The following is a 24,589-nucleotide window of genomic DNA, read 5'->3' as shown; positions in this document are numbered from 1 at the left end:
ACGCAGCTGCCAGAGCTGCCAGTCATGGAGGCAGGCACCCAAAGCTGCATCCAATAGAAAAAAAAGAAGGCCTGCTATAAAGGGGAGAGAACACAGAAGGAAAGGAAGTCAGAAAGGTCTGTGATAGCAAAGGGGCAACACCCCTGCACCAGCCTCCCTGAACACAGCCAAGCGACGGAAGCATGCTTCTAGACTTAGAGGTGAGGGTTCAAGAACTGCCTAACAGGAGACTAACAAAGGAGGGCCGGTCAGGGGTAGCAGAGACCCCTCAAAAGACCACACCCGGAGCCGGTGACAGTCCCACATAAGCCTTCTGCATGCTGACCCTCTACACAAGAATGAATTTCATCCTGTATGCTTTAACCCTTTCCCTGGGTAATGTCTTAGGCTAAAGCAAGAGAGGAAAAAGAAAGGGACCATTTATAGTCGTTGATCATCTAAAGAGCAGAAACTAATGCTGAAACCAAGAAAATGATGAAAGCGGTCCTGATTTTATCAGCATATGGAAAGAGTAAAATGTAATCCAATGAGATAACCGCTTCCCCTTCAGAAGTAACAGATGTTTCCTGGTTTAGCTGCTCAGACTAAATCCACAGTTATTTCATTAGTTTCAAGATACAATCTATCAGACTGGGCTTTCATTTCTCCCACTGCCAATGATAAACTGCTCATTGTCAGTCAATGAGAAATGGGCTGTGTCTTCTGCAACCCAACAGGAAAGCTGCATAAGTATCCTGGCTGCAGAGAAAGCACAGTTGGTTTGAACTTTCAGGCCTGACTGACAACTGCCTTACAACCTGGGTGGGCATTTACTCCCAGGCAAGGTTGGTGTCAAAGGCTACTGTGCCGAGGGGCAGCATTTTACACTCACTTTGCACAGGTTGCAAAGCAGTGGAGGGCTAGACCAGTGCTTTCCAGCTGCCACTGCTGGTGCAGTGCTTGAGATGCGCCTCCAGAGCAACTGGCTTTGTGGTTTTTGATAGTGGAGCCAACACTGTAGAATTTGCTTCTCCTTTAAATCATCTCCCCTATTGGCTAGTCTCAGTGGCTCCCCACTCAGCTTGCTGGCTTTTGTGGAACTCATTCTTAGACACCTAATTCTCCGCCGCATTGCATAGGGAGCCTGGGCACGAAACAGGGCTGTGGATGCCACTAGGCAGCAGGCTACCTAAAGTTAGGCATTGCAATGCTGAGCCTAAGTCCCCTTTGTGGCTCTAACCCGATGTGTTGTTCTTAACTATGTTCTAGACACACTCAGTTTGGCTGTCCTCCACAAGTGGGCGTGGGCAGGACAATTAGGAATCCAATTAGTGACTGAACATGGGCTGTGTTTAATTCCCTTCCAGCAATCGCCAGGACTCTGGGTAGGCTCTAAAAAAGACTCCAGTGTTCAATGAAGTATCTTATGGGTTATATCAAGTGGTTAGTAGGCACAGTACAAATCGTATGAAGAATGGTGAAGCAGCACACAAGAGTCAAGCTGCATTCTCAGGAAAGTCACTTTGACTAGCTGGAAGAATGATCCCCTTCTTTCTGCTGCTCACTGAAGTCCAGCAGTGCTCAAATGCAGGAAGAATGACACTGCAGAAATAAAGAAAAACCTGGGGCTCTCTTAAAGGGAAAGGCTGTATGATAAGTATAAACTCTGGGATGATATTTGTATGCTGGATCAATGTTTTCCTGTGGCAACAATATGCTCTTCATACATAATCCAGACTAGTCCAACTGTATCTCCTGGTTTACAGTGTGGTTTTATGCCTCATGTTTCCACTATGTATGAGATGCACTTGGCTGAGGGGAGAATGGTGGCTGCAGGGAGCCACTTGCAGCTTCTTGGATCCTGGGTCAGTTGGTGCTGGTGGAAATTAGAGCAGATGGGCGTGCTCTGTAATTTCCACCAGTGAGGATCAGGTGTAGTAGAGCTCTGCTCCACACACTCTGCCCCATCAAGCTCCGAGCCCTCCCCTGATATGCCTACTCCTCTCCCTTACACCACAGTTGACATGTAGTGTCATAGGAAACAATGCAAAGTGAATTTGGTGGACTGGACACCCATTGTTTCTCACCATGGATCCAATCCAGCACCCACGGTTGACTTCAATTGGTGTTGAGCAAGGCCCTATTTGTGGTAAGTACATGCAAATAGTTATTATTCTTTGGTTCTCTCTACTCACTGCCATAAGAGCCAGATCCTGGGCCCTCTGACAACAATGGGAGTTTTTCTATTGACTTCAGTGGGGGCAGGATTGGGTCCTAACAGAAGTGATCAAACAGAACAGTACAATTGAAGCAAACTAGGGAAATGTTTAGAGAGAGATTTTTTTTTCATGTAGGGGCTCCATGCATTCTCTTTCCAGAAGAGAAACATAAATGTGATTTCAACCTTGAATTTCTCATTAAGCTTCAGGTGAACATTAATCTAGATACAAATACTAGCTAAAATATTGTAGAGATTAGGTAATGTTTTCACCTCTTAGCTCATACTATAAAAGCATCATTTCTATTAGCCAAAGATGTGACTCCATCTGCTGGTTGAGAAAAGAAATATCCCAGGAGGCTTTCTATACTACAAGGACAAAATTTTCCCTGTGCAACCCACAGTGTGGTTGTCTGGAAATCAGACAAGAGACTTTTACACCTAATTTCAAATAATGTCTTTCATAACAAACCACCTAAAGAAAACTCAGAGAATGTAGGTAGTAATATAACTCTATTGTGACCAATCCTATATGTGTTTTATTTGCATTGAATTAATTGAAGTTGAGCATTTACACAAAATTATATGAGCTACACTTTTTAAATGATCATTTTTATATTATTTTAAGTATCTTTAGTTGCATGATGCTGAGATGAGAACAGGAAAATGACATAATATTATCACATAATAAGGCAGAATACAATTATGAAGGTTTGTCAGAAGACCGCTAAAGGAAAACATCCATAAATAGGTTCACTTCATTGTCAAATTCAAAAAACATCTACAAATGAAGTCAGAATATTCCTCTTTAGAAAGGGTCTGTATTTAGCACACTAGTGGGCTAAGTATTAAGTGACATCTCTAACAGCTGTATCCCAGAAAATAAAATGGTCCTAGTGAAAATATTGCACTATGCCCACCAAAATATGCAGCTGTTCATATTGCAGTAGTCACCAACACATAATGTCTGTGGTTTTGCAAAGTCCAAAGTACTTTGCAAAACCACAGACATTAGAGATTGAAAATACCTATCAGGTGATTAATGAGAGATGGCCCAAACCCAGAATCTCAAAACCAAACTTCTGAGGAGTTTGGATTCAACTCAGGGGATCCAACTTTGGCCCTATTGGGTGATCCAGAAATTCCAGGATGGAGCCAAAACAGGAAAGTTTGTATTTTCCAGTTCCAATTCAGATGAACCCAAAATACTACACAAACAAGGCAAATTCATAAGAGTTTGCCCAAGATGGGATAACTATTGTGTGAAAAGATGGTCTTAGTTCAGATTCAGATTCAGTGATGCTGAAATCTCCCACCCCCAACTCTAACTGGCCTAGATCAGAACATATGGCTTATATCTAAATTAAAACTATCCAGGTTGTCTTCCTCCCTTTCCATCTACTCCAAGACTGTTCTTAATGTTGTATTGATGTTTCTAAATCACAGTTTATTATAAGTAATCATGTAAACTATAGTTCAAATTAACCATCATTGATATTAATCAAATATTCAACTCTATTTTTGTTCATAGCATTAACACACCGTTCTAGAGACAACAGTTATATAAATAAAATGCAGGCATGTTGCCTTAGATCCACACCTTTTAAAGAATATTGTTCAAACACATACCCTATACAAATGCCACAACATTGATCTGCACGATCATATGTACATCAAATGCAAACTAACAAATGAAATCACTAAAAACTCTAAGGTGGATTCCTGTGTTTTGTCCAGTCTATTTTTTAAAGTCAAGGAACAACAATGAAAAAAGAATAATAAAAAAATACATTAAACAAGCCCCCAAATTTACAGGCTGGCATTGGTTAGGCTAGTGACTACTGAGACCATCATGACTGTTGGCAAAGGTAATCACACCTATCTCTGATGTTACCTTGTCCTTTCACTCCTCTGTTGTATAGTGAATCTATATCCTACATTTAAAGACCCCTGGGACAAGGCATTTGTTTGCAGAACACCTTGTAAATGGGGCTCCTGGGGACCTGTTTGGGGTCTCTAGACACCACTACAATAGAAATATACATTAATAATTGATAGATAGTAAGTGAAAACATATTATTTATGTCTGACTTAAAACTACAGCATTGGATAGGGAATATAAAGAGTGAAGAATGAAACATGTCTGATTTCTATACCATTCATTTAAAATCTTTTGTGTGTGACAGGGTGCATAGAGCCTCCCTGATTTCCAGCAAACAAAGAGTTAACTCCTGCTTCCCCCTCACACAGGTAGTCATGGGCAAGTAATGAAGCAGGGCTGGAGACTCAAACTCCAATCAGGCTGCTGGGAGAATTCAGCAAACTCTATAAGAACAGCTACTTGGGTGATAGTAAATCCTTAGGAAGGGTGCATTTCACATGAAGTTATTCTAGGGGCTGGCTTATAGTATAGGTATTTTTAATGGGGTGGGTTTTGTTCCTTTTTCTTTTTGAATTATGTAAAGCAATTTAGAAATCATTCTTACCGTACCCAGTGTAAAACCTTGAGGAGGAAAATTTGCTGATTGGAAGACTGAGTTTCCTATCATTGAACCAGTTGATCGTTTCACCAGCTTCCACTAAGGTTAGAGTTTTGTATTGTTTTGACTCATTTGTTTGGCTGGGAGATAGGATGTTGCACCAAGAAGTCACTTAGCTATGGATTCTAAGCTATCTTAATGCTCTATGGTTAAAAGATCAGCTCAAATTGACTGTCCTGTCTTAACTTTTCTTACTATTATTCCTGCCTCCTCACAGGTGCATGCATCTTAATGGTCCTTTGCCAAGAGCAGCAGGTTTGAGGCTTGTTTTATAGCTTATGCTAATACCCTGCCTGTTGATCAGTTAGCTTTCAGGGTTCACTGTGAATAGTTAAACTATTTTATGCCACACTGAAGTAGCTATGAAACTTCCTAAATACAAGTTCAAAAGGAATTGGAAACTGAAATGCAGCTTTCAAACAGATTCAAAAGTAGCTGTCATGGACAAGTCTGGGAGACTTGCTACCAGGCTTTTGGGCTTGTGAACTGGCCTAGGAAGTGATGACCAGAATCCAGAGGGATTTTCTCCCCACTCCCCTAAGAGGGTGTATGGAACCAAGATGAGCCCTCCACCAGCCACCAGTGCACCTTGCCCCATAGAAGTCTGGGGAGTGATGACCCACAAGCCCAGCCCTCAGCATGTTCCACCAGAACCATCTTTACAGGTCTGAGGTGACCCTCATGCTGTTTCTGATTGTCCCTGCTGCACCCTATAGCTCTGTCTCTGTACAGGGGATTTGGGGGAAGATATTCACCAAGCAAGGGCCCAAGGGTAAGTGGTCTGTTTTGCCGGGCCACTTCTTCTCCTGGCTAGATGGAGGGATCCAGTGGTGACAAGAATGTTGGGGTATTACGTGCTCACTGAATGGATGGAAGTGTCTTCTGCTCCCAGAAAATAACATGAGTGTGAGTTCATGGTGATAGTGTGTGATGGTAGGAAGTGAAACTCACTACACAAAGCAAATGTCAAATGCTAGCTGTAAATAAATGGCTGAATTTTTTTGTTTTTTGCCTAGATCAGGAGTGACCAACTTGTGGCTCCGGAGCCACATGCAGCTCTTCGGGGGTTAATATGCACCTCCTTACATAGGTGCCGACCCTGGGGCTGAAGTTATAGTTGCCAACTTTCCAGTGTGCTACAGAGTGCTCACTGCTCAACCCCTGGCTCTGCCCTAGGTCCCGGCTCTACTCCACTGCTTCCTCCAAGGCTACCACCCCTTCTCCTGAATCTGCAGTGCCCTTGCTCCTCCTCCTTCTTTTCCCCTCCCCCTGCCTCCTGCACACCACAAAACAGCTAATCATAGTGGGTGGGAGGCACAGGGATGGAGGGTTAGGTGCTGATCGGTGGTGCTGCTGGTGAGTGGGAGACACTGGGTAGTGGGAAGCTGATGGGGGGGGCTCCTAATGTGTTACTGTGGCTCTTTGGCAATGCACATTGGTAAATTCTGGCTTCTTCTCAGGCTGAGGTTGGCCACCCCTGGTCTAAACTTTTCAGTTTGGGTTAGGCCTCTCTGGCAGTTAAAAATAAACCAGAAATCTTGGACCCTGCCCCACAGAACTAATGTGATCTGCATATATACCAGGGATGCTATAGAGGGGAGTGGACAGGATAAGAGGAAACTGGTTACAGTAACAGGCTTATATGGTGGTTGTGCTTAGTAATGCATCCTCCTATTTATTTATAATGTGAGAGGAGGCATTCAATGTAATTATAAGGAAATAAAAATTAAAACTGTGTGTATTACTAAGCACAGCAACTGTTTAGGCCTATTACTTCTCCCTCCTCCCCACTTTAACATTACTTTTTTATAGTTAGCTCACATAAGCTCTTTGGGACAGGAGACATAGGGACTTGGTTTTTTTAAATGTCTATTTAGCCCAGTTTTGTTGCCCTTTTACACTATGTATAAAACTACAGATATCTTAAGATAAGGTAAAGGTTAAGAGTCATGTAGGATTCAAAAAAGGACAAGACATGATTATCACCCAATTACTTTAAAACTTAAAAGGTTTTTTTTGAGTGTATATAAACTTTGTGCTTCAAAGCATAAAGCTAAGGGCTTGTCTACACAGAACTGTAATGGAGACTATAGGCAAGTGATTTCTAAAGTGCATTAATATGATGCACATTAATTGGTGGTTGTAGACCCTGCTGGTGCACGCTAAAGATTCCCTAGTGTGGTTTATATAGTATGATTTCAAACGGTACTACGGTAAAGAGCACTAGGGAACCTTTAGTGTGCACCAGCAGCATCTAAATGGACCAACTAATGTGTAATACATCAGTATGTTTTACAAATCACACCCTTGTAATTTGCATTACTCCACTGTGCAGACAAGCCCTAACTGATCAAGAGTAATAAAAACTTTCTGTGGGCAGGTTATTTCAGAATTTTCTATCATAGGATTTTTTGCAGCTTGCTCGGAAGGATCCGATATCGGCCACTGTGGGGAAAACAATGGATTTGAGAGATGTATTGCTTTTATTCTGTATGTTTGCAGTTTTGGTCTAGCCATGTTGGTCCCAGGATATTTTAGAGGGACAAGGTGGGTGAGGAAATATTGGACCTTGTCTCTTTATTCTATATGGCAGTTTCTAGTTTAACATAAATGTTCAGAGTAATAATATAATGATGATTTTTAATTACTCTTTAAAACTGCAGTGATATTATACCTAGCACTTATAGAGACTAACACGGAAATGAGGCTTCATTGATTTTTCTGAAGTGCTTTAGGATCTTCTACTGAAAGATGCTGATACAAACATGAGCTGGCTATTGTATCATGCTTGGCAACTGTTCTTATCACAGAAGCATAATAAGAAAACCACTTTTAAGGTTTTATTTTGGAAAGACAAAATTATGTTTGCAGGAATTGTTGGTGGTATGAAATCATAAGACTAATTTGGGGCCCTACTGTCGTCTATATGGGTTGCTCCCACATATGGAGACTGGAAATTCTGTAAGATTCTACTCAGTTTCCCATTAACTCTATCAGGATTTGGGGACTCAGTTTACTTCCTGAAAAAGGAGGGGGTGGGTATAATACAACCTGTGAAGGCCAGGGCTATCTATGCAAAGACCATGATTCTCTACAGTTAGCACCTCTGCTCCTGCATGATTTCAGCTGCCAGAGAATCCCAGCTCAGGTGTTTCCATAGTATGAAAAGAGGAAAGCAGGTTGAACTGGTCAAATGGTACAGTTCAACCCCTTGGATGGGAATCTGCAGGGTTAGTAGAAGAAAAGTAACAGAAATTGACATTTTGCCCCTTACTCCTCCACCCCACCCAACTGCTTTGGTATTTTTTCCATCTGGATCTGCAAGGTTCTTATCCATCTTTGACCATGCTAAGTTTGTTACTACTTATGTTCTAAAATAATATTGTTTAGGGATTTATAATAGGTCCCACTGCAAACTCATCTTCATGCTATTAATAAGACTGCATGTCTGAGGTAAGTTTTCTGAAGTGCTTTGAGATGTTGGCTATAAAGGGTATTTTAAAAACCCAGAATTTACTATTTAAAAATACCTATATATTGAAGAAATGCAGTAATGTATTTTAGAATAAATTATGTTAATAAATGTTTGTAGCTAAAGCCATCTGTAGTGAGTCGGAGTGGCTCCCCTCCTGCCCGGCAGAGGGAGCTCCCTTGCCAACCCCCCAGTGGGCGGAGCTTCCACCATCAGTCCCCGCCCCCCGGAAGTCAAGGGGCGGGGCAGGAAGTAGAAAAGGGGGGCACCAAAGCTCAGTCAGCCGGCAGCCACTGCCGCGAGCAGATGTGCCGGCGGGAGCTCCTGGCTGGGAGCCCTCCTCAGCCCGAGGCAACTGCCCTGCCTGGCTGGAGCTTCCCCGCACCCACTACGACGAGGAGCCTCCCCAGAGCTGGTACTGGGAGGAGCCCCCAGGATTGCCTAGCACCCGCTACGACGAGGAGCCCCCCCGGCCCTGCTGTTACCCGAACAGTCCTGGCCCAACTTCCCGGAGGAGCTGCTGGACCTGCCGCCAAGCCCGGGTCCAGAGGAGCCGATGCAGACAGACTGGCCCGAACCCAGTGCGACCGACGAGGTAGGCCCTGAGGGGGGAATGGAGTGTAGCCCGGGGGTAGCTGACCTCTGTCAGGCTGCGGGCACCAACGTGCCCATGTCAGTGTGTTGCGGCCAGGATCCCCACTGACTGCCGTGGATCCACGCCGCTGCTAGGGCCCCGGGCTGGGACACAGTGGAGTGGGTGGGCCTGTGTCCCCCCTGCCACCCCACTCACGGGTGGCAGTCTCCCCCCTCACACCAGCACCCCGACCCAAAGGTCTGGACTTACCGGTTGTTTGCTCAGCTCCTGACTGAGGACCTGAGTCCCTGAACTTGAACTGTCGCCCAGCCCCTGCTCCAGAGGGCCTGGGCCTATTTTGTACTGTTGTCGCCCAGCCCCTGCTCCAGAGGGCCTGGGCCTATTTTGTACTGTTGTCGCCCAGCCCCTGCTCCAGAGGGCCTGGGCCTATTTTGTACTGCTGTTGCCTAGCCCCTGCTCCAGAGGGCCTGGGCCTCCTAACGTTGTTCCCTGTCACTCAAGCAGACTAACAGGCGACAAGAAGTGAGTCGGAGTGGCTCCCCTCCTGCCCGCTGGAGGGTCGAGCCCCGACCAACTGATTACACCATCACTGAGAAGAAAAATAAATACAAAATAGATTGTTTATAGAAGACAATGTAGAATAAAGTGCTCTGGTCCTGAAGTTTCTGTAATAAAGGTAATTTGTTGATCCAATAAAAGTTATCTTGTAAAATAGTATGGAAGGATGAGGATGAATGTAATGTTGGGGAAGGATATTAGAAATCGGCACTACTCCCTGAATTTTGGGACACTTGTCAGGACAGATCCATAGTTTCCAAAATATCTATGCACTTGTAATAACATGTGTCATAAACAGATAGTTAAGGGTTAACCCTTTACAGGTAAAAGAGACCTTAACATGCAGTACCTGATGACCACCTGACCAGAGGACCAATCGGAGACAAGATAATTTCAAATCTCTGTGGAGGGAAGCCTTTGTCTGTGTTCTTTGTTAGAGTTCTCTTTTTGGATCTAAGAGAGGCCAGACATGTCTCCAAGTTCTCCTGGAGTAGTTCCTACTATTTAATAGTGAGTATTAATTAAAAAGGCGGATTAGTCTTATAATTTGATTTCTACATTTGCAATTGTGTGTTTGCTGAAGGAAAATTCTTTTTCTGTTTGCTGTTACTTTGCTTTTACTGAGAAAGAAAGGAGGGGGGATTCCCTCCAGAGATTGATAAGTTTAGACCCTGTATTTTTGCATCTTGGGTTAGAGACAAGTTACTTTCTTTTTATTCTTTAATAAATCTTTTCTGTTAAGAACTTGGTTGATCTTTCCTTGGGTGGATTCTCAGGGAAAGGGGAAGAGGGAGGCATCCCTCTGTAGTTGGATCCTGGTATCTCTCTTAGGAAAAGGGAGGGGGGAGGAAGCAGGGGGGAATGGTTTATTTCTCCTAGGTGTAAGAACTCCATGGATTTGGGGCTCTTGGGATCCCCAAGGATTTTGGGGAAGGACTGTGTCCCAATACACGTACCTTATTGGGTGGTGGCAGCTTTTACCAGATCTAAACTAGGATTTTAGTTTAGGGGAGCCAAGGCAGGTCCCCATTTTGGAACCCAACAGCTCTAAGTGGGGGTGAGACCTATGACAACATGCTTCACTTATAAAACAATACAAGATGAAGGAAGAAGTGTAGTAGCAAGCTGCTATCCATGATGAGCTGATCCTACCAAAGGTAAATACAGCCAAGGCAAATATCTTTATTTTTGGTAGAAATAAAATGAAGTAACTTTACAACAATCAATATTTTAAAACTGTTTAGTGAGCTTTTCCATAGTGGAACTCCACCAAGCCTAGTTACACTGAATAAGATGTCACTTCGTATCTTCAAGTACAGCAAAAAAGACTAACAAAGTTAATGGCTATTAGGAATATTTATTCCAGTTATGGCAGCTAAAGCTCATAAAATTAATGGGATAGCAGCTATCCCTATATTTTTACCCATCCACATCTTGCCCTTAAACCAAATCTTTCTTACTTTACTTTATTATATATCTGAAATTCAGTGCACCATGCAAATGTTTTCATACTATACCTGCCTCTTAGACAAATGCAATATTCTAGAGCTTAACTCTTTGTGCTCATATACAAGCTGAATTCTATTTTATTTATGCCTGCCAAGCAATGGATTGTGAACTAGCACTGTGTATTCTAGATGTATGTAGGTTCTAACTTTTGGAGCCTTGTAGCAATTTCAAATACAGTTTGAAGAACCAGGGTTGTTGTAACCATTTTTTAAAGGATATATTTGCCATTTGACCAAATCAGAGTGACTATGAAAAATAATTAAAAATAAATAAATCAGAATTGCATAATATTGAAGCAGTGCTTTCAAAGACCATGTTAAAATGCAAAGCAGATTTATAGCAACTATTAGATAGTTACTGCATATCTTTAGAATAGATAGTAAATAAGAAAAAACATCTTTTTAAGCGTTGTTTGAGATATGGCAGAACTTAAAAAGGCTGCCACTCAGTGGCAGTAACAACTTGGATCTTTTTATGATCAGTACAAATACTTGACTATTTACATAATTTAGGCATTGACTAAAATGTAGGCCCCAATCCTACAATTGCTTACATACACAAATAATTTTACTAATCCTGTGACTGTCTCGTGTAATTGGATTGCTCATATCTGAACTGAGCACATGTGTGAATGTTTGTTTGCAAGATGGGGGCCTTAGTTATGTTACTAATTTTTTACTACTTATTACACAGTTTTAGACTTGGGAGTATAGGGAATACTTTTATAAATATAATTTAAGAATATGTTCTGTATCGTATATTTGTGCTTAAAGAGAATAAGGCCCTTTTAAAAATGTGGGCATCTCCTACCTACACAAACTCATTTATTTAATTCTACATGATTCTACTGAGGTCAAGGGATGTAGAATTGGATTCTTTGTTAGGAAAGACACCTACTTAAACTGGATCAGGAATGTGCAAGGTGCTCATGTCATGAGTTGTCCTACATTCTTCTAGTCACTGAACCAATCGGGCCAGGTCAGATTAAACTAGTTCTATAATTTGGTTAATTCCTCTTAAGAAATATATATTCATATGCACTGAGTGCTAATGAACAGTGCACCCAATCATATTTCCACTTAATTCAATGACAATGTTCCAAATGGTATTTGAAGAAATATCATACCCTTTAAAAGGACTAGAGTCCACTGAAGAAATAAATGCTTTGGCATGATGAAGTCATTTTGTTCCCCAAGCAGAGAAGCATAAATGTATAAGTTGTTTGGGCTTTTTACACTTGATCAGGTAACTGGTGTTCATGCAGCATCAATGCATAATATAGAAATAGCCTTGTTTAATCAGATATGAGGCACTGATACTTATCATTCAACACTAGGAATATTGTAAATGTAATATATTCCTAGTCTGTTCCCAACTGTATTTTAATCTCACTGTTTCTTAAAGCTTGTATCCTTTCATCTCCCCTTTGCTGATTAAATTACTCCATCTCCCTGTGAGTAAAGTGTCAGTTGCCTATGTCTACACTGCAGGTGAAGGTGTCACTGTAGTGTGGGTAGGCAGGCCTGTGTTGGTTTTTAATCTAGATAGTATTGATAACAATAGTGTAGACATGGTGGCACAGGTTCAGCATGGGCTAGCAAGCTGAGTACATACCCGGGCTCACTCGTGGGTTTGTATTTGGGCAGCTAGCCAGTGCAGTCACATCTATGCTATTGTTACCTAGATTAAGGCAAGCACGGGTATGCTTACCTATGCTAGTCTCACTTTCACTTGCATTATAGCTATCTCTTGATGCAAATATCCATACTCTCATTTGATAAATATCATGGCAGCTCCAGTTTAACATATCATCAATCTGGAATATTTAAATTGCTAAAATTTGCTAAAGGAAAGCCAGTTGTCACAAGTTAAATTGAAAGAATTTGTTCAGAATGTATACTTTGCGTAATGGACTTTACAGCATGTTAGTGCACAAACAGTATTATATAATGGCAATACGCTTTGAGATTTTGATACTTTCTGATCTTAAAGGCTTTGGTGTAACTTAATATTTGTACTCCAGTCAGCTACAGGACAACAGCAACGGCAAAAACATTGACAATGCAGTTCATAGTCCGGTTTTCCCATCTCACTGTGCAGGTCCCTAAAAGATAATTTTAAAAAAAATCAGAAAATAAGCTTGCTCCCCATGCCTTCTCTGTTAAATTCTATTACATTTCAGTGCAAAAGACCAGAAATTCAGGATTAAAAAAACCCCCTCATATACTCATTTCTCTGAGGAAATGTAATAGGAATTTGTAATCCTCTCCATAAAGATGAATTTACTCTTAGTTTCTGTATTCCAAAAAGAAAAAGGTAATACCATCAAAACTGCATCAAACTTATACATACTACCATTTACTAATAAACTTAGTTTTAAATAAGGTAAAAACCCCAATATAATAAAACAAATTGAGTTCTCTCTATAACCTGGAGAAAAAGCTATTTTTCTCCAACTTTTGATTCTGCAGCTAAAGATTAGAGAAATGTAAATAGCTATGGGGTGTAAGAATGGAGTGAAAAGCTCTGATTAATGACTTCCTCCTGTCTTTGTGAACTAATAATTTTACTGAGGTCAGAGAATCCTTTCTTGTTCTTCCCTATCACACAACATATAGCATTTGATAGTTACTTAAGCTCAAAGCCTACCTGGCACAGTCACAGGGAGAGAAGATTGGTTCAGAATGAGTTTTTAAAAATACTGATTTAAGTCAGTCCTTGCCATCCTGCCAACAAGGAATTCCCCCTCCCTCCATGTTCAGCCAATGAATCAATATTTTCAAATCATTTTCTATACTCTTTGGCTCTTTTGCTTTTTGGTAGGTAAAAGAAACTTCCATGGCAAAATAAGAATAGACTCATACTACACTTATGACATTAAGAACATAGATAAGAATGTGGTTTTATTTACATGGACATAATGGCAAATCAGCAAAAGCTGCTGCTTTAACATTTCTAAAGCTCACAATATATACGTATCCCAACACAAACTCTGACCTGAATGTACTTATTTATTGGAACCTATTTTCTAACTAATGATTCAACTCAAGTCTTGTTTTAAATGCAGTCTTAACCTTTTTTACAACAGAATCCTGGTGCCTCATTTTAAGTCCTTGGCAGGCTTGAAAGCAGTCCAATAATCTTACAACACCACACTGTGAACTGAAATGGGAGAACTTGGAAATAAATGCAGAAGTGAATAAAATAAAGGAACATAGCAACTGACTGCAAGAAAGAAATAAAAGCTATAACAACATTAGTCAAACTATTTCTGCTTTAGCTAAAAACAAATGTCAATTCTTTTTGTGCCAGCTTCTCTTAGAGTAGGGCAGTCTACTTATAATAAGTAGGCAGACATTCAGAATTGCAAATTTACATTTAGAGCACACACTACTAATTAAGTCAGCATCCCTACAATTGAAGATCTTCTATGGGGACTAATTTGCACAATCTTTCTTTCAAACTGAAGATAGCTCCACTGGTATTGCTAATTTTGTCATACCCCAGTGTTCTCCATCCATCTATTATTCATTCAATCCTGGGTGCATCTGTTGAAAATGCATACAAGGCCTCCGGGTCTGGAGTTGGTGGCTTTTTGTAATCAACCCTTCAAACTGCTAAAAATATTATTTGTAGCACAGCTGAGCAACAGGTAGCACACTCACCATCTTTTATTTTACTTGAATCTGAATGAGGGAACTTACCATCAGTTGTGGTATCCCAAAAGCACGAGCTTGCTGTGTGGAGACCAGCACCACACTTCTGCATCACTGCACAGGTTACTGAAGGATAGAGTAATAAAATCACTGTTTTCATTAATAAAACAACTGATGAATCTGCAGACTGAATGAAACTACCACCATGAAATACATAATTGGAAGCCTCAAAACACAGCCAAGACTAATTCATTTAGTGACAAAACAAGAATGGCAGCTTCTTCCCTTTATGTATTTGTTATATCACATGGTCGTATACCAGCTACCATTTTACTGACCTGCAAGCCTTTAGTTACCTTTTAACTAGTCTCGAAACAAGGAAAGCTATTATGCAACATTCCCTTTAAAAATCTTCATACTAAGATTTTTAATATGAAGTCTACTGAAAGTGTCTTAACACTGATTATCATTTTGGGGATAATTGTTTAGATATCTTCTAGGCTACGTAGTAGCACAGGTAGTGGCAGTGGAGACATGACCGAGCCAGGCTAAGTACATAGCCACTGGTTTCAGGCTCAGCCATGCTGCTGCTACCGTGGCTATGGTGCTATACACTGCTCTGAGAGTTAGCATGAGTATGTATAAACAAGCAGGGGAATCTCACCCCCAGCTTGCAGTGTAGACATAATCCTAGTGGTATGCAAATAACCCCTTTCCCAGAAAGCTCATTGGTATGACTAAATTCCCTAATTATCTTTTAAAATATTTAGAATTAATTTGCACTTGAAGGCACAGCCATTCACCAAGTTGGTGTGGAGGCACACTGACCCAGTGCGAGCTGCAGAAGGAATTGTGCCTGACACAGATGGTGCTTTTGGAACTCCTCTGAGTAGAAGCAGCATGTAGTCTTAAACCATCTTTTAAGTGGGTGCAGCATCTAGCCTGGTCCAGCTGCCTTTGAAGAAGCAAGTGCCAGCATCAGCTCAAGCTGGAAGGAGTCTTTGCACCCCCCAAAGGAAAGACCTGCCCTGCCACTGTGTCCAGCCTACACATACAGGCGAAAGTGGGGACAGAGTGTACTTTTTCCCTTTTAACTTCTCCACATGTGCATCCTTGAAAACAGTGGACACAATCTACCCTTTAGGATGCAATCAACTGAACATCCTCTATAAAGATGTGTACTGCACGCTAAACCTCAAGTACAAATATTTCCAAAATCCTTGGCAAGAATTTAGATTAATACAACCTACCTTCTGAAATAATGAGAATTTTTGGCAGATGTAATAACTTTGGGTTTTCTTTACTTTCCCGTCTTTGATTATTTTTTTTAAGAGAAAAGGAAAGACAATTGTCAGATTTAGCTCCTTTGGGAAGGGACTGTCCCTATGGTATGTCTTGTACAGGGCTAGGCACATTATCAGCATTTAGCATCAAGTAAAAATGAAAAAACTGCCACAGTTCTGTTGCATATGAATGTCTAAGTGATCAAGCATACACACAAATAATACGGACATTTTCTCAGTTCCTAATTATATGTTTGGGGTGGGGGTGATGGACGGGAGAGATTACAGTACAGGAGAAAACTGAGAGTATGTTTTTAAACTTCAAAGTACCTCCTAGCTTGAAAACAAATTCTTCCCAGCAATTACAGGTCTGAATTGTATAAGGCAAAGTATGGATACTGGTACTTACCAATGTATTTGTATGTTTTTCCTAGTTTTACCAGATGTGTTAAAGATTGCTCCACTATAGTTGCAGTCCACTGATTGACTTTGTTGTGATTGTAATCTACCTTGCCCAAAATCCCTTCTATGCACTACAAATAGAGAAAAATCAATTGCACTAGTAATATATCTATATGAAATGTCTCAAAACAAACAATGTTTAATACAGTAACTCCAAATATTTACTAAACAATCCCAGAACACTTGCAGGGCAACTGAGTATCTTAGAATAATGATTTTGAAATCAATTTATACCAGTTGCTGAATTGGGAAATGAAATATAATTCAGCATCCATAGATGCTGGGATATTTACTATATATTCTTCTTTCTAGCTCAAAGGTACAACTGATGTGGTAAAGTGAGGCTGTCTGTAGAAATGTATTGCAGAAAAGACCTTTAAATAGTTAAGACTGCAACATGACTTTTGTTTAAAAGTCAAGCTTTCTTAAAATCTACATGCTTACTCAGATTCTTTTGAAAGCAGGTGTGCCTCAGGAGGGCACAGGGTTGGGTTAGTGACCATAATTTGAATTATTTGAGTGGGGGAAACGCCGTTTTTGTTTCTAGTTCTTTTTTTTTTTTTTAACAGAGCTAGGGACCAAACTATTGATGTGACATGGATAAAATGGTTTCAATCTGTTAATCAAGGTAGTGCATGGCACCCTCTAAGTGAGAGGGTACATGGGAACCCAAACTGAGAGAGAATATTTAAAATCATGTTCACTACCTTTGCACAGATGTGTTGCCTGACAGGATTACAGCTAACATGCACCAATAAAGGGGAAAAAAGTGAGAGGGTTTCTATGCAGTTACTTTATGCTTGCCCGGGGCATTTATGTCTGCACATTTCTCTGAAGCTGACCCTTTCTTTGTACACCTGCACAATAAATATTTAATAACTCATATTGCTAGCTAAAAGGTGTCATGTGTTTTTTTAATTTATGGGGAAGTTTTACTGTGCTTGCTGTTAGGTCAGCACGCAATCTAACCAAAGTTTTGGTATCAGGTGGGGAGGAGACAGAACTTGGGAGTGGGGAAGGGAGGAAATGATGGGACAGGACAGGAAGAGGGGTTGCAGTTGTGAGGGGGCAGAAAAGGAGGGAGAGGTAACTTCCTGATCTTGGGGGCAGGTTAATGTGGCTTCCAAAGACACTGCATGGAGGTTTGGAACTAGCAGTGCAGGTACCTTGACTGCTGAGAGAAAAGGACTGTGTTGCCAGAGTTGTCAACACGCAGACTGTAGGCAGTTCCCGGATCACAAGGTTGCAGAAGTTTCCCAGACAGCAAGGTGTACACCATGACAGGTGATTTGGGTTGAGACAGGTGGCCAGCATTGGCATTGTGTTTTGCCCACTTTGTGGTGTGTAACCAGTGATTTGAAGTTGTGATCGATCTGAGACTCTGGCATTTCACTTGAATGGAAATGATCTGGCTCTTATTCCTGGTGTTCACCTTGTGCAGTGTATGACAGCAGATTTGGACCACATCAGAGATTTGTGTCCGGGGACTATGATAGTTTTCTGATTTGGCTGAGTGTCTGCATAATTGCTACAGCAATGAGATGAAAGCTATTAATAAGTGTTGGAAGAAGACTAATCGGGAAATTGGATGGGTCATGGCTGACCAGAAAATGTCTACTGTATTGCACAGAAATATTGCGAGCTCTGAAGCCTCACTGTTTTGGAAGATTGGGTACTTTTATTGGACGGGGTCAGAGGATCTTTCTCTCAAATATAAAACTGTCTGTAGCAGGACCAGTAAGAGAAATGTTTTTCTGTTCCAAAATACAAACTCCACCTTCCAACCATTCTGAAACCTGAACAGAAACTAACTCCAGGCACTGTATATGAGTTGGGTTATGAGGGAGTGGGGGGAAGTAACAGCAATAGAAACTTTTGTATACCAGGGTGTGAAGACTTCTGGGAGATGTGTTCCCACCACCACAAATAGGGGACACTAGGTACAGTAGTGAGCCTGGTTACAGGGGGGAAAGATAGTGAATGGGTCAGGGATATGGGTGGGGAGGTGTGCCAAAGCAGGGCTAGTGGGGTCCAGCTGGGGTGTGCGCATGGGGGGGATGGGAATGGCAAGATAGTGGTGGGCTGGCTGGTTTAGTATGCAAATTGTGGGATATGTGTACAACTGCCTGAATGCCTACTAACCCTACCACCAACATATCTTTTCCTGTTTAAAAAAAAAAACTAGGAAATTCAATAGTAAAAAACTTTTTAACTTTCTATTAGTATAGTTTACTTGGTGGTAGATCGTCCCCTTGCAGAACACTAAGTGGAGCAAAACTCAAACTACTGAAAACCTTAACTGTGCCCTCTTTCAGAAATGCCCCAATATGCCTCGTTAACATGTGTAACTTTTACTCTGCCACCCTAAGAATTGTTGAAATGTACAAGCTTTTACAATCTCCAGGAATCCAGCTAACATTATGGAAGGACAAAGTGGGGGAGGGGGACAAAGGTTGCCCAATACCACATTCCATCTACCCTCTTCAAGCAATGCCTCAATATGCACATACCACATACTCACTAGGGATGTAAATAGCAGCTCAAAAAGGTGACCGTGTAACTGATTAAAATTTTATTGGCTACACTGTCAAATGTCTAACCAGGGAACTAGGGGTGTTGGGGTGCTGCGGCAGCCCCATGTTTTACGCAGGGCCTGGCTACTGGCTAGAGTCCTGGGCTGGGGGGGCAGGGGAGCGGAGTTTACTTGTTAACTGAAACCAATAAGACTGATGCTTATCAGTTAACTGGTTAAACTTTTACATCCCTAATACTCACACTGGCCTTTGGCACTTTAAGACTCAGGAGGTTCCAGATCCTGGCCTACACTCGTACACTTAGTCAAGTCCCCTTTGTAAGAAAACCCCTTTGCCCTGCAAAATATATAACATGCAATTCTATACTGAAATAACGCATACTGTATCCTGCAGGTATACATGCAGCTCTTCCCTTTGCTCATGCACAAAGGGTGCAAAACAAAGATCTCCTCAAATCACAATCAAAGCTTTACTACGCACTTCAAAATAATCCAGATATCCTCATATCCCGAACACACCTTTACACAGGCCCAACGAGTGTCTCCACTATTTAGCACAGATACACATAACATACTGACTGCACCTGGAGTGTATACAAATAACTCCCATTGGCTACTGCCAGCTCCAGGGGAACATAGGGAAGGTGGCGTGAGCAACCATTTTTTTTTCTTTTTCCTGTAATAGTGTTAGATGGAGTTCTGTGGGTGAGAATGAATGAGTTGTGAAAGCAAGCAAAGAACGTGTATTTCAGCAACTGTGGGGTTGGCAGAGTAAAGGTAAGTCTGTTATCCAGGTATATTGGGGCACTGCTGAAAGAGAGCAGTGTTAAGGACTCTAAGGTGTGGGCAACTTTAACTCTTCTGAAAACTGGGAAATACAGTTGGAGTTTTGCTCAAGTCAACATTCTGCAACAGGATCACATACCACCCAGCAACCTTCACCATCTGCCATTGAATATGTTCTAACAATTCTGTCAAGTGAACATTTGAGTTTATTTCGCAGTGAGGGAACTAAAATTTCCCGATTACTCTTACTGATAACCGGTGGCTGCCTGGAATGCTGAGGTGTCACTGTGTTTTGAAGTACAGTATGGGTTCCTAAGTGCTACTGGAACATAAAAAAATCCCTTTCAGTTAAGGAACATACCTAATGGAAACAATACACATTGGTTTAACCCAATGGTGTAAACTTAAAATGGTGAAAAACTGAAAGCATTCTCTGTAAATTTAATCTCTTCTAATTCTAATTAAATTGCAGCCTGTATCATAAAGGAATCCAGTCATGTGAATTCACACGCTGAGACTAAATATAATACTGACCAATCTTAAACTGTAAAGAAATTAACATCTGAAAGTCTACATAACTAAATGAGACTGTGTACATTTTTTAGACTCAGTGATGTAAACTCCACACACTCAACTCCCACTCAAGTTATTTAGGAGGCCTATGCCCTGAGGACGAGCAAGAACAAACTCCTCAGCTAGTTTTAATCAACCTTTATACATGGTGACACTTACAGGAAGTAAGACAGGGCTGTTGGCTTCCATTTATTACTTGATACCATTTTATGAATATTTATTTAAAAAAAATCTTCTCAAGGTTTCTAGTCTTTCTAGAGCTGCATTAATGCTAGACAATTCCCTGTATCAGATGCGCCAAAAAAAAGCGTACAGTATTTGTCCTTACCTTGAAAGGCTAGTCGTGTAAAGAGCTGAACTGTTTCTGACATTGTTTTTGTGCTTGCTGTGCATACTGGAACAATTTTTGAAATGTGAAGTTTGACAAGACATGCAGAGACGGACTTGCAGAGTCTGCAAAGTCCTTCAGGGAATTTCATTTTAATACACTGTCTCCTACAGAACTCCACAGGACCTGTAAGCAATAGGCTCTGCACTATTCAGTTGCAGGTTGCCATGGTTTTGCATTTAACAAATTCTATTACAGACTATTCATCATAGCCTACTTTTCCTTGTATAAAAAGGCATTAAAAATCTGTCTTCAAAACTAATTCCAAAATTATATTTAATAAATAAATATGCACGTATGCTAAAAGCATGAAAGTATCACTGAAAGTGATACACAGCTTTTTCTAAATATTGTATTTCATTCAAGTCACTAAAATTGTTAAACACAGCCTACCTCCTTAACAATGTTGTGGGCTTCCTCAGCATTGAAGATCATCTATAATTTAAAAAATCAGAAGTATAATCAGTTACTTATAGCATTTCACATTATTCTGGGGAGAAAAGAAATACTTGGGATATAGTTTTCCTTACCCCAACTAGAAAAAGGCATAGATCAAGCACCACACCCAGTTAAATTGTATTTTAAACCCCAACTAGATGAAAAGTAGTTTTTAAAAATATCTCCATTCTTCAATACAACACAGCTGCCATCTGGCATTAATCCCTATGTTACAACCCCGTCAAAGAGAGATTTTAAAAGCTGAGGCCTAGATACCAGGGTCCAAACTAATTTTTCCCTATCCTAAAAGATTTATACCATGTCTCTAGGCATGCCTTTACACATCATCATGAATATACACCAGAACAAAAGACTGAATTGAACTCCCTTCATAGGGAACCCAATCCCACTCCCACTGAAATGAGGATTCCTATTGACAATTTTTTACTTATTTTAACAAACTATAAAACAGGGGATTGCAATCCTAGTACTACAACTGCTGAGTTTTATAGGCACTAGAATTCCAAATCACTTATTCAGAATATATCTATTTTTTTCATTTAAATCACCAGTCTTCTCTGCATTTGTCTGCTGGTTTTCCCCTCTCATATTTTTGTTGTTTTTTCTGCTGCCTTCCCTCCATTAGTTTATTCCACGTGTTACTTTCTCCCTCCACTCCCCCACATGCCTTACCTAATACACAACACTTTGTGTTGGGTGCTGTCTTTACAGACAAAGATACACAAGCAGCCTACCCAATGAGAAAGTACTAATTCCTGTCATTTTCACTGTGCTCTAGTGGTTCCTAGAAGTGGAGAGGCAGGGTTGAATAGACTAAATCTGGTTAGTTTAATTCTTCTTCTCTGGCTGGGAAACAGCATAGCAAAATGAAATAAATAAGATCTTGTCATTCATTTTACTGTTCCTAGAGTGGGCTCAGAAGTTTTTTGCATTGCTTTAAAAAAAAAACAACTGATTGATGCTTGGGGGTTACAAACTTGTCATACATATCAATTGATAACTAAACCTGTAGGATTTTCAAAGGTTATTTTTGAAATATAAACACTGTGCTCTAGGAAGATTGTCCCTTAATCCTTGAAAGGCCACATCCCGTAACTTGTGTTGTGCAGGTGGACCCTTGCTACTGATATCAATGGGGCTGTGTGCATGGTGCAGAAAGCTGGGCAAGCAAATCCAGTTGCAGGAACTAGACCTAAATCAAATCATTCCCTCTAAAGCCATTTTGCCATTCTCAACTTCTCTGCACTCTTTCAAAGCTCAAGAATTGTCCTAAGAATATATTATCTTTTTACATATGAAGGCAGGGAGGAAAAAAACAGGAGTGCAGACTTATTCAGCATGAACTTTATAAACTGAAACTTCCACACTTGTTTGCTCACTCCGCCTCCACATCCCTTCTCCACAGAGATTTTTGTAGCCTTCTTGTGGATTATTTTTTCATATCTTCTCCCCAGCAACTGAGCTTATGTTTTCTGGTGTAACAGTGTATCTAGCTCTGCTTCAACCCACTACTGCCTACTCTGTATCAAGGGCATTGCAAGAAGCAGCAGCTGGTACAGATCTGGCTACCTGCAACTCCCACCTCTGCTCGAGCCCAGCCTTGTCCCGGCGTGACTCCCGCCCCAGCCCAGGAGGAAAGGGGGCTTTCTGGACCGGGGCCCTGTGTGGGGGTCACCAGATGTCCCCATTTCATAGGGACAGTCCCGATTTTTGGGTCTTTGTCTTATACAGGCTCCTATTACCTCCTACCCCCATCCCGATTTTTCACACTTGCTGCCCGGTCACCCCAGCAAGGCGGGGACCCCGCGGGGGGGGGGGGAGACACACACACAACTCGGTGCCACCCCTGGGCCGCGCGGGCTCTGCGCTGCTGGACTCCGGCGAGCTGGGCCCGACCCCCTTCCCCGGGGGCTCCTGCCCGACGTCCCGGCCGGGCCCGGCCCCAGCCCCAGCCCCGCGCTGCGAGCCCCGAGGCCGCTCGCTCAAAGCCCGCCCGGTTCCCTCGCGCCGGGCCGGGCCGGGCCGGGCCGGGCCGGGCGGGTCCCTGGCGCTGGGCGCTCCCCCCCCTTCCCCGCAGCGCCCCGCGCCCACCTCGTCGCTGTGGGGGTGAAACTCCTCCATGGCCCGGCTCCGGCGGCGGCTCTGAGCCGCGCGGCTCCGCCTCCCCCGGCCTGCGGCCTCCTGCGGCAGCGACCCCTGCCGGGCGCCGGGGGGAGAGCGCCCGTCGGAGCCCCCGGCCCGGCCAGACCGGGGGGGGGCGGAGCCGAGACTCCTGACCCGCCCCCGGCCGCCCCTGCTCTGGTGTAAATGGGCGCAGAGCGGGTCGAGGGGCTGATGTCTGAGGTGAAAGCCCGTCGGTCACTGCTGCCTGGTGCCTGTCAAAGGGGGGGGGGGCGCAAAGGGGCTTGTGTGCTGCTCTCACCCCCCCCCCCCCCCCCGCCGTGGGCAATAAAGGCTGGAAAGGGCTTAAGAGATTGGTGCGTTTTACCCCGAGAACTAGCCAGTCTGGCTGCCCTGGGTTTGCTGGAGCACCCTTGAGGTTTCCGGTGCCGCACTGGGGACAGACGGTGACCTCCTGGCTAAGGTACCAGGCTGGCACTCGGGCGGGCTGGCTGCTGCTTTTCCTGGCTCCACACTTGTTAGGGCTGTGTGATTTGGGGCAAATTATTAAATTCTCTGTGCTTAAATCTTCCCCGCTGAAAACTGGAGCTGATGCTTAGGCACCTTCTCTTAAATCACTTGGAGATCTTGGGGATGAAAAATGCTGTATAAAGCGGTAAAAAAAATGCTGTATGGGCTTTTGCGTCTCTTCATTGGGGGCTGGGGTGGTGGGATCTTTACAGATGGCCTTTCCCTGTTAAACCTTAGGGTTAAATAGAAGTTAAAACATCTTAAGTTGCTGGAGGAAAAATCTTTAACCCTCAGTTTTCAATTTTTTTCTCTGTAATTTCATAATCCCTTCAGTAGTCATAAACAGAGTTTCCAGATAGAGAAAACTTGAATTTTTAGTCTTTAAGAAAGGGGGGGGAATCCTTTCAGGTCTTCTTCATATGTCACAAAGCAGCATAAAAGTTTATGGGACCCTTCTCTCTTTGTAGTTCATCTTTTTAATAGCACCCCGTGTTCTGTGTAGTGACCCTGTTGTATGGGCAGGATTCTTCTCCCCTGCAACCAAGAAAGAGAATTTTCTTTTATTAATTATTACTACTACTACTACATGTTGACAGTGTGCACAAAACTGCACAAAACCCAAAGAGAGTTTCCTGTGCTAAAGAAAGTGCCTTTTTGTATCTATATTCCAGTTATAGAGCATCTTTAATCGTGAAGGATCTCAGAGCATTTTACAGACTTCAGCTGATAACCAGAGGAATAATTTTTCCCAGTGGTGGCTGTACTTTGATGGTAGAAAAACTGATCAGTTATTCAGCTGGGCATAGCAGTTCTCCATAATAAATGAATGTGAAAAATACCATTTGGAAACTGCAGCTGTCTGTAGGTAGGCAGAATGTAAATGAGAAATTGTCCCTAAGATCTTTTCCCCCCTGGAACTGGGTGGCATTTCCTGGGCACATTTCTGT

General features: G+C 42.2%; 1 protein-coding gene and 1 long non-coding RNA gene across 3 annotated transcripts in view; one reads left to right on the top strand and one right to left on the bottom strand.

Moving 5' to 3' along the window:
* Positions 1–3,021: 3,021 nt before the first annotated feature.
* The window catches only part of LOC123362293, a 39,656-nt gene continuing 18,088 nt past the window's right edge, over positions 3,022–24,589 (top strand). For both annotated transcript variants that reach the window (XR_006576401.1, XR_006576400.1), the window contains exon 1: positions 3,022–4,781. This is a non-coding gene — a long non-coding RNA (uncharacterized LOC123362293). The remainder of the gene's footprint in view (positions 4,782–24,589) is intronic.
* Positions 10,525–23,207, bottom strand: DYNLT3 (dynein light chain Tctex-type 3). The gene is made up of 5 exons (XM_045002728.1): positions 23,103–23,207; positions 20,946–20,987; positions 16,220–16,343; positions 14,576–14,653; positions 10,525–12,975 (listed from the first exon to the last, which is right to left on the bottom strand). The coding sequence occupies exons 1-5, from the start codon at positions 23,130–23,132 to the stop codon at positions 12,899–12,901; spliced, it is 351 nt and encodes a 116-aa protein (XP_044858663.1). The 5' UTR covers positions 23,133–23,207; the 3' UTR covers positions 10,525–12,898.

Source organism: Mauremys mutica, chromosome 1 (genome assembly GCF_020497125.1).
Source record: "Mauremys mutica isolate MM-2020 ecotype Southern chromosome 1, ASM2049712v1, whole genome shotgun sequence".
Classification (NCBI taxonomy): domain Eukaryota; kingdom Metazoa; phylum Chordata; order Testudines; family Geoemydidae; genus Mauremys; species Mauremys mutica.
This window is presented reverse-complemented; position numbering and strand designations above follow the sequence as displayed.

What these genes read in the sequence shown, in the direction of transcription:
- DYNLT3 (XM_045002728.1), bottom strand. Translation starts at nt 23,132, where the DNA reads ATGGAGGAGTTTCACCCCCACAGCGACGAG. An exon ending in CCCACAACATTGTTAAGGAG is followed by an intron (nt 16,344 to 20,945) that starts GTAGGCTGTGTT and finishes CTCTATTTGTAG; the next exon opens with TGCATAGAAGGGATTTTGGG. An exon ending in AAAAACATACAAATACATTG is followed by an intron (nt 14,654 to 16,219) that starts GTAAGTACCAGT and finishes TCTATCCTTCAG; the next exon opens with TAACCTGTGCAGTGATGCAG.